At 38.2% G+C, this 15922-nt stretch overlaps 1 protein-coding gene across 2 annotated transcripts in view; it reads left to right on the top strand.

Moving 5' to 3' along the window:
- Positions 1–15922, top strand: part of DSCAM (DS cell adhesion molecule) — a 3720739-nt gene that overhangs the window by 3289234 nt on the left and 415583 nt on the right. For both annotated transcript variants that reach the window (XM_044071570.1, XM_044071571.1), the window contains one exon: positions 15670–15846. In XM_044071570.1, coding sequence (XP_043927505.1) covers positions 15670–15846 — 177 coding nt within the window. The remainder of the gene's footprint in view (positions 1–15669; positions 15847–15922) is intronic.

The raw sequence follows: 15922 nt of genomic DNA on the forward strand, positions 1-15922 counted from the left end.
AGGATGGGCAGTCACCTCAGCCACTAACTGTACAAAAGTCAACAAGGCTGTAGTGAGGGCTTTATCACTATTCTACCAGAAAGGGCTTTATCACTATTCTACCAGTGCATAAAAGTTTGAGAAAATGCATAAGCAGAATAATGAAAATGAGTAATCAAATATTGGGCTGAGACATATTTTAGGCAATTAAATAGTCTTAAAATTAATTTTATTTAGCGATATTGATATTGCAGCAGTTTTCTAAAATACACAATGATATGCATAACCCATTTCATTACTAGGAAATACACCGTGAATATTCCAATAAACCTACTCCACTACTGCAGTATGAGATTTACACAGCCACACTCAGACCTATTAAGGGCACTTATTCTGGGCCAGATCGAGTAATTTACTTGTGGATAATGATGGTTCTACATAAACCAGTCTTGAAAATGTTGCCCTACTGACATATCAAGTCATTTATTACCCGTGCACATTCATCTACTGACATATCAAGTCATCTATTACCAGTGAAATCTTATGTATGAAATACGGTATTCAAAAAAAAGGAAAGAATATAAAGCAATATGTAAATACCCATTAATCTGCATGGGATAAAGCACGTATTAAGAAATAGTCAAGGTTCCATTTTCCAGTTTGATACTCTTTTCATTAACTATAGGGATAATAGAGATTGTACTGAAAAAAGCAACACGGTTTACCTTGTTAAAATTCATTTCAGTCTTGATTCTTTCCAGCCATATTTAATATAACCTTGTTAAATTCTGTAAAGTTCATCATTTTTGCAGACCAATATTTAGTTCCTATTATCTAGTTTTTGGCCTGGCCAGGCATCCAAGTTTACCTTAAAAGATGTAAGGGAGTCTGAATTTCCTATTCTTTCTGTTCCAGATTCTCAGAATAATATGGGTAAGGTAGTTATTTTGCTAAGAAGTTTTATTTTGATCAGTACAAAAATTTAGATTTTTATGCCTTAAACTAGTTACCTTGGAACAGAGATCCAAATGTAATAATGCCCACATCATATCATCCCTTTATGCTACATAAGTTAGGACTGCCTTGTCCTGGAAATATCTAAAATGAAGTGAGTATAAATTGAGTGTAATACATCTATTCAAGTAAATTAAATCCTGACCAGTTAGTATGCACTTCATAAATTGTCATTGGACAGACTAAAGCTCATGACAACAATGCATACAAAAAAAATTGTTATATTTTAATATTGGTCTCAAGTAAGCACTATAAAATATGATCATATTCTCCTAATCTCGTAGAAAAATTTACTTTAACATTAACCTCATTTGCCTTAATGCTTTACCTCTAATGTATGCAAGTTTATTGGAGGACAGATTATTTCTTGTTGCTATTACAGATTATTTGTTGTTATTAGTAAATCTTTATATTCCTCAACTTCTGTCAAACCTAAGCTGCCCCAAATCACTGTTTTTATGGCAGGTTTACCAAGAAATACAACTTTCCATTTTGGCTTGCTTAAATTTAAGAAAATATTAGATATCCATGGTGAAATGTCATATTTATTTATCTGTTTATTAATACAAAGCCATCCTGAGAAACTGCCACAAATCCAGTATTGCAGTCTTATACATATTTACTGACCCAGCAATATTTTAGTTATTGGAAAAGTATAAAAGACACAATTAAATATGGACCCAAAACGGATCCTTTCGGAATGCCCATAAAAACAGGAAAAAGTCAGATTGCATCCCCTGAATTGTTATATACTGAGCATGACCCACTAACTTATTAGTGACCCATGTTATCAATTATAGATTAAACTTATACCTCTTTAATGCCTTAATAATTGTATAGTGTAACAAATTACTAAAGGCTCTAGTTAGATAGACATAGATAGCTGCAATATTTAAACCCATGTCAAGGGCCAAACTAACTTGGTCATAAAATTCTACTAAGTTTGTAAAAGCAGGTCTTTTTGAAAAAAAAATCATGTTGAAGTAGTTGTGGTTATTGCCAGAATTTGTTATAAAATGGATAAGACATATTTCATAACACTTACTCAAGACTGTCAGACTGATAGGCCTCTAATTTTGGATGTCTTGTTTATTGACCTGTTTAAAATGGGTGTTATTGAATGTTTTTTCCATGACTTAGGAATGTAGTCATTCATTAGCAAGTCACTGATAGTCTCTCTCAAAATTGGACTTAAGCAATATTTTTTATTTTAAATGAAATTTACTGAAATATTATCCAACCCCGTAGAGGTAGTTTTACTGTTTTTGGCAAATAATTTATTAATAATCTCCATAGATACTGTAAAACATTGGGATCTTAAGATGTGACAGAAACTTCTATCAGCATGAAAGGAGTCCAGACAAATGCTAAGCTAGAAAAATGCTTATTAAATTCACTGGAAATTAATTTTGCATTATTTGTTAATCTGCCATCAACTGCAATACAGGACTTGCTTCCAGGTTCTTCCACTACTAATTCTGCACCATTTTCATGGGATATTTCGCCTAAAAAGTCTAAATTCTTACACATATGAGAAACAGAAGACTGATTTCTAGGTTCTGTAGTGCAGTTCATTTAATTTGCAGAAATGTTGAAGATAGTTCATTAGACCTTGCTTGACACTCTCTTCTGAATAAGAACTTTACAATTTAAGTGAAGATATACTGAGTTGTGCCTCATCTAACAAAGCATGGATCACACCATGGATCTAAACCTTAAGAATTAATTATTAACATACTTTCAATAGAGCTTCTGAAATGAAGCCTGTAGAGCAGTTTTTGTTGGGGGGGGGGGCAGTAACCTTGCTACCTGTGAATTAGAAATACCTCTTGTTCAAAATAATTGGTTAACTTATAATGAAATCATCCTTTATTTTTCAAATGTGGCAAAAGATAAACTACTCTGCAATTTCTAATATTTCCCAATGGTTCTTTTTCTATAAAGTAATATTATGATATCCTTCAGTATATCTGGAAATAAACCTGTAAGCATAAATCATCACAGCAATATATAAAGACCATATCATGTTTCTAATGTTGCAAGTCTGTAATCCAATTTGGGTGCTATTTGTGTAGACATAATTATTTTTAAACTTTCTTTTGGGATCTAGCATTGAAAAGAGAAATGACTTTCTGTTCATAATTATCAATTTCACAATAAGATTTTTTTACTGGTTTGGAAGGCTTCCTGCTCTCTTGAGTCTTCTGCACACTTGCAAACTGATTGCCCCACAAACAAATGTGTTTTTCTGCTTCTTTCTCCCCTTTCACCCTCCATTTCCCCAGCCACACCCAAACTCACACCTTTATTCTTTACTATCCCCTCCCATTTTTGCTCATATCATAATTGCAGCTTAAAGGAGCACATCGTATAGCTATACAAGCAAACATACAAATCCCCTGAAACCACCTTCTCTCTTTCATAATCACTGTCTTCCAAACACATTCCTACCCCTCACCCCACCTCTCAACTTTTCAGATTGACCTACATGGTCTCTCCAAAAAAAGCCCTCAAGGGTTTCATGTCTTTTGAAATGTCCTTCCCACTTTTCATCTGAGCTTACAGTCTCCTAGTGATCTTGTCTTATTACTCATCTACATACAATACTAGAGTTTCCTTCCCTATTAAATGGACACACACTTCTCACACATCTCTCAAAATCCTTATTTCTCTTACCTTAGTAATTTCCATTCAACATCCCTCTTCATATACCCAAGTATGCACACACCCAAACCCTATCCCCTCCCTTATACACTTTTCATTGCATGTCACATCTACTCTCACTTCTTTATACTACCAGCTCATCTCTTATAACATAATCCCTTAAACCACCCAGATTCCTGAATAAGTTCACCCTTAAAATACTCCTCCTGCTCCTATGCAACAATATTGAACCTAATAAGGGGATCCAGTGTCTGTCCACCTGGGATGACATGCTTGACAAGCCACACTGTTCGCTACAGATGGCTTGCACCTGTCACCCTTAGGCTTTTGAATACTGGCCAAGGCTCTTGCCACCCCCATAGTGCCTTTTTTAGGCAAGGCTCAAAAGACAAGCCCACCGCCGTAAATAGCACAAGTAACAAAAAACTGAGGGTAATGCTACTCAACGCCAGAAGTCTAAACCTCAAAATGCATGCACTCAAGGCACTCCTCAGTATGGAGAAAATTGATATATGTGCAGTAACAGAAACCTGGATTAAGGCTCCAGAGAGCACCCCAGCACTACCAGGCTACAACTCATACCATACATTTCGCCCACAGAACCTAAACCAAAATACAAAAGGTGGGGGCGTATCCATATTCATCAAGGATACCCACACCTCCAGGTTAGTGGCACAGCACAATGCTTCAGAGATCATACACGTGCAACTAACAATGGGCAAAACTGCAATTCAAATTGTAGCTTGCTACAGATCACCCACTATGTCCCAGGACTCCCATTCCGCATTTCTGGAAACACTGGGAAACATTAAGGTCCTACCAAATACCCTAATATTGGGTGATTTCAATTACCCAAACATTAACTGGGAGAGCTATTCAAGTACTAACTCCCTTGCCCAACATTTCCTAGAATTTATAAACTCAAACGCCCTGGTTCAACTGGTCAACACTCCCACCACAGGTGACAACATATTGGACCTGATCATCACCAACATTGGTGACCGGTGTTCCACACCGGAGGTCAACCCCTCATTGGTTAGATCTGATTGTAAACAAATCACTTTGGATATCCACATTTCGCCCCCACCCCCAGACAAAAAAAACACAGTGAAAAACTTTTCAAAAGCAAACTTCACGTTACTTAAGACCGAGGTGGAAAGTTTCAAAGCCCCCATGCTGAAGGATAACACTGTCCAAGCTGCAAAATCCTTTACTAATGCACTCTACGGGCACCTGCAAGAATGCATGGATTGTGCCATCCCAAGCAAAACGAAGACTCACTCCTCTAGGAAAAGGAAACCAGTCTGGTGGAATCCTGCCATAAACAAGCTATACAATAGAAGGAGGAAACTAGTACAGAAAAGAGTAAACTCCCAAGAAGGGAAGACATCCCTGATCAGTATCAGCAAGAAACTACGATCCCTCATAAAATCATCTAAGGCGAGCTTTGAGAGAAAAATTGCCAAGGACTCTAAAGATAACCACAAGGTATTCTTTATCTATGTCAGAAATCTAAGTGGCAATGCTCAAGTTAGTGCAGAATGGCACAAAATACACTAAACCAACCGATATCACCAACATCCTGGCAGACAGGTTCAACGCAAACATCACCCCCCTCTCACCCCCGAAAGGGCCCATAACCATACCAGAAGAATGTAGAGTCCCTGAAATCACAGACACTCAGGTACAGCCCTCTCCAAAGCCAAAAACACAACATCAATAGAACCAGATGGTGTCACAGGCTGCATCCTACATGAGCTCAAAGACGAACTAACCCCTCACCTAAACACACTGTTCAAACTCAGCCTCTCCACAGGCTACATACCCATACAGTAGCGCACAGCAATGGTTATTCTGCTCCACAAAGGTGAAGCCACAACAGACCCCAGAAACTATTGCCCTATAAGCTTGACTAGCTTGGTCTGCAAGGTCATGGAGCTCATCATCATGGAACTCATTAACACAGACATTGGGAACCTCCAAACACTGGACCCTACACAGTTCGGCTTTGTTAAGGGCAGATCATGCCTTCTAAACCTGGTGGACTTCTTTGAGACAGTTACCAAGGCTATAGTCAAGGGAAAGGTGGTACACACACAGCCTACCTAGACCTCGCTAAGGCCTTTGACACCATTCCCCATTCTGGTATTATAGACCAGCCTGAACATAAACTCCTATGTCACAAGATGGGTTGCCAACTGGCTCATGGACAGATCCCACATGGTGAGAGTTGTGGGAGCTAGGTCTGACTATAAAACGTTTACAAGTGGCATTCGCCAGGGCTCAGTTCTAGGACTCCTCCTGTTTGGCATATACTTCTCAGGGGTACAGGCAAGCACAGGAGGACTATCGCTGACCAAGTTCGCAGATGACTGCAAATTGGGGCTATAACTAACTCTCCAGCTGACACAGACATCCTCTAAAAGGGTCTCACTGAGACGGATACCTGGTGTCAAAATCATGGCCTCAAGCTAAATGCCAAAAAGTGCATAGTCATCCCCTTTGGAAAAAACAAATAGTCCCCTAAATACAGAAGATGTAATAAGGGATCTGGGGACCCAAGTAGATAATAATCTCACCTTTGATAATCACATTGCCAAAGTCATTAGAAAATCCTTCTACGTGGCCCACCTAATCACAAAAGGGTTTGCATCCAGATCAAGAGAGGTCATTGTGCCCCTCTACTCATCAGTCATCAGACCCATCATAGAGTACCACGCCCCATTTGGGATGTACCTTACAAGACACCTGCAACAGCTGGAAACACCACAAAAGTACCTCACCAAGAGGATCACTGGCCTCAAACAGATGCTCTATGCAGCTCGACTGAAGAAACTCCAGCTGTACTCAGTTGCATACCGCCTACCCAGAGGTGATCTCTGCCTGACATACAAGGCCATGTCCAACCCAGAATTGATGGACATGTTCCACCTAAAGAAAACCTTATATCCTCAAGCCACACACTCTAAGGAGCTAAACCTCACCACAATAATAAATAGTATGTGCTGGAGGGATAGATTCCTGTCTCAGAGACTTCCCATGCTTTGGAACAAGATCCCAATCTACATTAAGCAGAGCTCCTCGCTAACACTCTTCAAAAGAAACCTTGATGAGTGGATGGAAAACAGAAAGTTTACCCCAGTGATCACTTCAGTGGCTGTGCTGTACAGAGGCACAGGGAACTAATCTAAGGGGGTGGCGAAAGCCAACACATTCTGGCTAGGCTTATAAATGCCTTTGGATAGATAGCCTAGTACCTACCTATGAACCTATGAACTCTGGCTCATCTCTTTCATCTTTGTTTTATTTATCTCCCATAGTAGCAAGAAAAAACAGACCAGTTAAACAGCTTTTTCATCCTGCACCACCCTGACCTCATAGGTTTAACAAACTCATGGCTCAGACTCACTGATCCTTCCATCCACCCCTTCTTCCCTAAGTAAAACTATTATCATGATGGGAGACCTGATTCTAGACCTGGCAGTGGGACACTGCTGCTTTTTAAATCTTATTTAAATGTCCAGCTCTTAGCTCAGAGCAAATCTACCTTAGAGTCTCTTCCTAACTGGCTTCCTTTCTGTGTGCCCTCACCTAACAACTTCCATATACATCTTGGTATCATTTACCTCCATCCTCCCACATCCTCAACCAAATTCAAAACCCTTCTGCTTGAAATGAACTCAATAAAAAATCTCAAAAACGTCATCTTACTAGGGGCCTTCAATCACTATCTTCTTGGCTCTAATCAGAACAATATCTTGGAAATCCTTGATTACTTTAAACTTCACATAACTGGTCACTGAGCCTACAAAACCAAACCCTAACTCTTCTCATGACTCACTTCTTGGTCTTTTTATTATTAATAATTCTAACATTATTTCTCAAATTTTCATTCTACCCCTTCCTTCCGTGATCATTGTCCAGTCACCTTCAATATCTCCCACCGCATAAAGTCCCTTCTTCTCTCATATTGTTTTGAAACAATTCCCAATCCAACATTTTCAAACTAAGAACAATTCTAGCCTCATTAGACTGGTCTCCTATTCTTTCTTCTACTGTCCCTAACCACTGCAGCATTCTCCTTGCACAATTTCTCACTAAATTCCAGGACTCACTCTTTCCTAAAATTACACAGCTCTATAAACCCCCCAAAAAACAAGTAGCTCACATATAACTCAATGCCTCCTTTGTCTTAGGGACAATGCTTGACATACATAGAAAAACAACCCATCCTCACCCTTGGGCAACACTATGCTAAGCTAAGAAATATAGCTAAACGGGCAATCTGGAGGCATAAAACTCACATTATGAAAAAGCATCAGTCATCCCTTCTCATCTCACCTTAAAAATTCTGGGCTGAAGTCAACTGCCTGACAGGCCTTACTGATCCAGCTAAGTCACTCCTCCTCCTCATCTCACCTCACAGCCACTAATTTTAGCTTCCACTTAATTGCACTTCCATCTCTGATTACATTAATGACCCCTTCTCTCTCTTGCCTCCTATATTCAACCTTCCATTTCAAAACAATCAAAGGTAAAAAGTCCCGCTACTTGAAGAACTAAAAACTGAGTCAACTGCTAGCCCTGACAATCTTTTCCAATGGTTCGTATTCCTATATTAGGATATCATAGTACCACCCCTTCTTTACATTTATAATTTTTGCCTAACTCAAAACATCATACCTGATATCTGGAAAACCGTTGTTTAACACCATCCCAAAAAAACTAACCCATCCAACACCACTGACTTCTATCCCAACTCTATTCTTCAAATACTTGGTAAAATCCTTGAAAAATTAGTTTACAATTAACTCACCCATTACATCCCTCTATATCATCTATTATCTGCAAAACAGCATGGCTTTTGGGCTGGTAGGATCACTTCCACGGCACTCTGTACACTTTCTGATAACATCTTGTTGGCTATGAGCAAAGGTCTCCTCACTGGAACCATCTTTATTGATCTCACCAGAGCTTTTAATCTGTTTATCCATAACATTCTGTAATATCATGTAAGTGAAATTGAAATAAGCCCATTTGGTTTAAAAGTTATCCTTCTAATTGGTATTTCTCTGTTATTTTCAGAGCACCCTCTGTGATCCACTCCCTTCCTTAAAGGAGTCACTTAGGGATCCATTCTGCCTCCCCTTCTTTTATCCATTTTCATTAATAAATTATCACTTGAACTCATTCACTTCTCTGTCTTACTTTATGCTGATGACATGCTGTTGTTTCACTCAAACCTAACCTCCTCAGCCATACAACAATAACTACAGGATGACTTCCTTTCCCTTATCAAATGACTTCATAATAAAATGTTAATGCTGAGCACTTTCAAAATTAAAGCTGTGCTGTTTGGTAATGCCCTTATATGGCTGAAAGAACTCTCAATCACTTTTTACCCATGACCATACTGACAACCCCATTGACCAGGTAATATCTTTCAAATACTTTGGTATGCAGCTTGATCCCACACTGAAATTTCACCTTCACCTAGAACAAATTTGGAAGGAAGTAAATTCCCTAATATTTTGATCCTATAATATTTCCTCCTTTCTCTCCAAACCAACCAGGAATAACCACAGACAATGGCATTCTACTAGCTCAGCTTGAATATGGATGTCCACTGGCTGCAGCAGCATCCAAAGAAAAACTCCTCCAGCATGCAAATGTTGAGCAAATCTATCTGCCATTTTATTACCCTCTCCTCTATGAATGCATGTCATTATATCACATTTAATACAGCCATTTGGCTACTTGTCCAACAATCTTCTAACCTGGTTTTTAGATCCCAAATTTAAAAGCTCTTTAAAGAACACTTCTGCCCTGCCCTTACCTCCAACCTTGTCAGACGATCCTCCAGTTGCATTCTAGGAGATCATAACCACTCTGGTCCACTTCTTGAATATCCCAGAACCAGACTTCATTGCAGTAACCATGCCTTCATCACCCTAGGCCCAAACTCTGGGACTCCATCCCTACTAATATTAAATACCTCACGTTGGACCCATCTCTTCATGCTCAGCATCTCAAACCTGAATCAGGCTGCAAATGCTTTCCCTCTGGACAGCTCACCTAATCTCCCTCTCTCACCTTCACCAGTCATGCACCTTTGTCTACTTCACATTATTTCCTCGCACTAATACGTGAATCTCCTCCACATTATACGTATTGTACAGTATACAGTTAATTTCTGGGTGCCATTACCTTACTTTTTCTGTCTTTTAACTTTGTGCTTTGTCGCATCACTATTCCACTCTCTTCTTTTTTCTCCATACTTTCACTAGCCATCCCTTCCTATTGCCCCTGTACTTTCACTGTTATTAATTTATTACTGAATTCACGCAACTTTGTTTCATAGCCATAATACTTGTTAACTTGCCTTGTTTGCTGAGACTGAAATAGGTCCATTTAGATCAGTGCTCTACCCCAGTTACCAAACTGACAAAATAAACAACCCAAAGAAACAAATACAGGCTAAAGATTAATAACCGCTTGAATGTATTCATTACGTGTACCTGTGTTTGGTGCTTCATTGTCTAAGGATTTCTTTATAAGCATTTCTTTTCTACTGTTGATTCCTTTTAGTGTAAGAAAGAATTTCATGTTTTAATTCTTGAATTGTTCAAACTTTTTTGTGTGTTTTTGATGTCCCTGTGAGTTTCTGGCTTTCATCCTTCAATCAAAATGTTCTGCCATGTTCTGAAAAAAATAATTTTATTTTTATCATATTGCAGATTTGCCATCAGTCTCTCCACATAAAGAAAGGTTTCTTGATCATATTTTTTCTCTATCATTTCTTTTTCTGTTGAATAGTTATGTTGCCTTCACTGTGCACTACACAAATGAACCTGTTTTCCTCTGCTAATTCCAAGGCTTAGAGGAATGATGTAACTGTCTGTGGCCCAGATGACTCAGGGACAACTAGCAATCCAAATGCTACAATATCCAAATAGAGAGGGAGGGAGGGTGTGTGTGTGTGTGTGTGTGTGTGTGTGTGTGTGTGTGTGTGTGTGTGTGTGTGTGTGTGGGGGGGGGGGGGGTAACAGCCTACCTACTCGTGGGGAGGGATGCAACCTGATTTGGTGGACTGGTAACTTAGAGTAGCGGCTAAACAATTTGAAATGAGAGGTACAAAGTTAGGTCATGGGAGTGGACTCACCACATAGTGTGTACACTGCATTCAGGACAGCGTATGCATAGCATTACACGTGCACTGTGGGTTTGATATTTTGAATCTCCACTAGGTGGTCTGTGTGTGGTTACATTTTCTTTGTAAAAACCTAGTGTTGCAACATCAAGGGCTTAAGACATTTTCCAGAAAGACAGTTTTAGTCGATAGATCTTCATTCATGGTGTATTTCTCAGGAATATTAGACAAAAAGCAGAGAATGACAGTTGGTCTGAAGTTACAGAGTTCATTAAAGGGGCTAGCTAGCCTTACATAAAAGAATGCCAGACAAAAATTTAGTAAACTATTCCTTCCTAAAGACGAGTTAAATGTATGCAACAAAAAATGTATTCTAACTATATCTGCCAGAATCACTGGTTCGCATCTGATACTGAAAATGATGTAGCATTTAACATAGCTGAGACCCTTTTCTCAATGATAAGCAACTGGTAATTCTTTTTTAATCACTTTGTTCATAGCTTGTTAATAAATATACAAATGCAAAATCACCTTCATTTGCAACATTGACCACAACATTTACAATTTTGCTAGCTAAGTCCATTTCTTTATGACTTCTAAACTTTTCATTAATTTCAATTCTTGTTTTGTTCTACTAGTTACTAGAACAGTGTCTTATTTGAGAATTATATTCTCCTTGCTAGATTCTCAAATGAATGTAAATGAATGAACATAGTCATGCAAGTTACCACTGCGTTTATTTGTGCAGTATTTGAAAAGGCTGTATGAATGCAAGGTTGATACTGCACAGATTTACACTGCTTGCTCAGTGTGAATACATTTTACTATGCCCCAGTTTTCCCAAGCCAAATGACCCAGATAGTGGGTGCATTAGCTTATACCGCGGTGGTGGTGCTGCGGTAGCATTGTCGCCTCACAGTTAGACGTTGCCCTTCGATTCTCAGTTAGAGCGTCTTCTGTGTAGCGACATGCGTGAATGGGCGTTTCTTCATTGAAGGTTGTGCGTTAGGCCCGGCAAGCCAGTACGTGAAACTCTACTATGGATCATTAGCGGACAGGAGTTCCGCTGTGGCGACCCCTAACCGGGAAAAGCCGAAAGACACAATCAGCGGGTGCATTAGCTTCATACCTCAGTACTACAGTGTAAAAGGTCTTAAGCATTTTTTATTTCTATTTTCAAATATCAATAACTTCCAACCTAATAGCTTTACTTGCTGACCAGAATGTGAGTATTATGCACATTGACTTATTTTCAGCATCTTTCTTTCATCTGTAATACTTTAAAAGTATTTTCCTCATGATATCATTCAATTATGTAACTCTGCAAATTTAAATTCAGCACTTAGTTTATTCATTTTGAGATTTTCACTCAAGCCATTTTGAATTCTCAGACATCAGCCATTTAGTCCTTCCATTTAACAATGCCAACAGACAATCCATTCCTTATTTTGTCTAAATAACATGCAAATTATTAGAACACACGTTTTTAATTTTTTTTATGTATTCACAAAATGATTGAAATTACTGTAGCTTCTATAGAATTAATTAATACTAGTCACTTTTTTTCTGCCGGGCGGCCCCTAACCGGGAAAAGCTGAAAGACACAACAACAACATCAACAACTTTTTTTCTGTCATGCTTATAGCCAAACTTATTAAAGGAGGCTTGATTTTCAACTTTGTCATACTTTGCACCTCCTGGTTATCCGTCTTCTTGCCCTTATCTTGCAGTGCATTCTCACTTCATTTTAATTTTTTCACTTTTATTATTTAGCCCACATTTAACATAAATGATTTCATTTCCTAATTTAATGTCCTTTACTGTGTACTTATAATTTTAATCACTTTGAATACATCTACAACTTTATATAATATCAGATTTGTTTTTACCTGCCTTTTTTTCCTTATTTCTTTTATCATAAACTCTCCTGACTTTTATCAATTAATCACTCATCTTAAGCGTATAGGCTTTAGCTCAGTTCTTTTGCTAAGTTACATGGGCATCTCTGATGAATGAATGGCAAATTCTTTGCGATTTGCAATAATTCTTGAATGACTGTTAGTGCTACTAGTTTGCCTTTCTCCACTTCTTAAAAGGAAGCAATGTAAAATGCCTTCAATTGTTTTCCCTCTGCGTTGAGTAGAAATGTGTCACAGTGGATCTTAAAGGCTTCTTGGCTATTATACTTTCTGTTAAGAATAAGCTGAATTTCTAAATCCAGAGCTTTTTCTTAATTATCTTATATTTAGGGAATTTCTGATGTCTGAAGGTGTGCTGCTTTTTTCAGTGAAACTTCAAGATATTTTGAGGGCAACTTATGAGTTATACAAGTAAAATGGAAACGAGATTGTTATTACAAAAATGTAATACATTACAGAGAATTATACTTCAAAGCCACCTGCTGCTCATTGATCCGAAAATTAATATATCTGCTCATTTTTGATAAAAGGTAACATTTATAATGTTCACTGAGATCTTTACAAATTACAGTCACTGAATATATGATAGCAGCCTCCATATATTATTTACAATAACTGCCAAATGCTGGTCAAAAAACCATGTGACATGCATTTCCCATTAGTATTAACACTATTTATTAATGGTATGCCGCTGTGGTGGTGCTGCGGTAGCGTTGTCGCCTCACAGTAAGACGCTGTCCAGTTTGGTTCTCAGCTAGAGCGTCGTCTGCGTGGAGACATGCGTGAATGGGAGTACCTTCGTTGAAGGTTGTGCGTCAGGGCTGGTAACGCGGCATGTAAAAATCAACTACCGATCATTAGCGGACCGGAGTTCCGCTGTGGCGACCCCTAACTGGGAAAAGCCGAAAGACACAAACATTAATGGTATGCTAGCATGAGCTAATCACTTAAATATGGCATATACCATGTTTACATCTTCTAAGCCACTCCTCAATTTAGCTGACCCCGACATAACCTTTTTCACACAGCATGCATATTTCCACAACATTTTGGTCTCAGTACCACATTGTTAACTGTTCTCAACTTTTTTAGTAGTGCTGTATTTTTAAATTTGGTTCAGATTTGAATGTGGGATTAGAATATCACTGAGGTGATGTTAATTTTGTGTGAGCTATGGAAATGTCTCTATTATAAGGGGGTACCTTGCTTCACACATCGTTTAATGTATCTGCATATATTGGTCAGTGAGAGGATATGGCGCTGGCCATGAATGGAAAGTTCTGTGGAGTTTGTGTGAATGTGTAAAGACAGTTATAATCATGGGTTTCTTGTAGATAGTTTCTTTATAGAACACGATGGGCACAAACCAGGACTGGCAATGAAGGCTATTAGTAGGACTGGCAATTAAGGATATTAGTAGCTCATGGCCTTACTCCTTCAAAAGATATTGCCAGACATTTACTATTATGTGAGTGGCTGAAGTAGAATTGATTTGATATTTTTCAGACATGACCTCCAATACAACAGCTCCATACTTTATCACATCTGTTATTTTTTGTAAGATGTACAGTACACACTCTAGTACCACACATAGCTTTTGGCATTTGTCACTGTTGTTGCTGGTTTTAATTAACAAAAGAAAAGATGAACAGTATTGCTGAGGGAACAACAGCTTTCAAAACAATGTTTTGAAGATTATTTAGCAGGGTTAAGGATGATATTTCTTTCTCAACTGCCATTTCTTATCATAGAAATTGTAAGAGGCATCATCTCTTCTCTGACAAATTATAACACTGCAGGTTCTTAAAATGTCCTGTACTGCCATTTAATCCCAAACTCCATGATTTATGACAAGTGTTACTACTTTATTGATATTCATTAACTAATACAACTTCTGTCTCACCGTGAAGACTATAAGGCATGAACAAGGAAGGCAGAGATGCAGTACTAGAAGCCATTGATAGACTTTCTTGCCTCTAACAGAATATCTAACACTGATTATAAATTCTGCTGGCTTTTGTACCTGTATCCATTCCTTAACATAAGTTTTAGGTAGTGCAGCATTATTGTCCTTGTTTTCTTTCTAGTATTCCTGGATTAAGCTAAAATTACAGTCACATCTGCAATGAAGATAATACCAGAAGCATGCTTATCCTTAATCAGTGTTCAGTGAACTAAAACTGCCATTGTTTTGGTCAGCAGAATATCAGTAATTCTGAAAGCTAAGAGCTTGATATACTTTATTCACTACAGTAGAACACTGCAGTATAGCTATAGCAAGAAGAAATAGTTAACATTTTTATATAATATTATCTGTCCTGCCATCATCTTTTTTTTGTTGCTATTGTTTTGATACTTTTTCATCAGTTTCATTTATGATGTCTCTTAAACATGAAAATATTTTCCAGATGGAGCTGCATTATCTCTAAGGTAGTTAACATGAGTGGATTTGCTGCACATGACTATTTTCATTAAAGTTCTCAGGTAACAAATTTTCAAATTGATTGCTGCAAAACATTTTCCTCGTGTTTCATATCATGGGTGATACTTGAAATGGCCTAATTCACAACACCCTTCAGGGCATCGTCTTTGTCAGCAATGGGTCAAAATCATTGGGGTATGTTGAAAAGCAGGACTGAGTGTAACTATACCATCACTCCAAGGTTTGGACCGGACTGTCTTGTGATAGAAATTGAGAGGGTGGCCTAATGGTTAAGGTGTTTGCCTTACAAATACAAAGTGCAGGGTTTGAGTCTCAGAAGGGATAATTGGCTAGGCTTAAAATGGCTTGCAAGGGCAGTTAGCTTAGTACTAATCTATGAAATTTGGTTTGCATTCCAGTGTGTGTGAATACTTCATTAACACTGATATGTTCCCTATTTAGTGAAACATTTGCCTTTGTGTTCTTTGTAGGCATTAATAACTTTGATCTTTCTTCACAAGGTACAATCCCTCCTCTAATAAAATCAGTGGTCCAGAATGGTGATGGACTGGCTACAAATGAGGGACTTAAGATGCTGGTCACCATTTCCTGCATCATTGTTGGGATCTTGTTGCTTTTTGTTCTTCTGATGATCTTAAGGAGAAGAAGAAGAGAACAAAGACTGAAACGACTCAGGGGTAAGGAAATATTTTCTGAAACACCTTATATAGCATTTTGGTTTTATGTTTGTGTGTGTGTGTGTGTGTGTGTGTG

Source organism: Protopterus annectens, chromosome 5.part0 (assembly GCF_019279795.1).
Source record: "Protopterus annectens isolate FY-2018-M chromosome 5.part0, PAN1.0, whole genome shotgun sequence".
Lineage (NCBI taxonomy): Eukaryota > Metazoa > Chordata > Ceratodontiformes > Protopteridae > Protopterus > Protopterus annectens.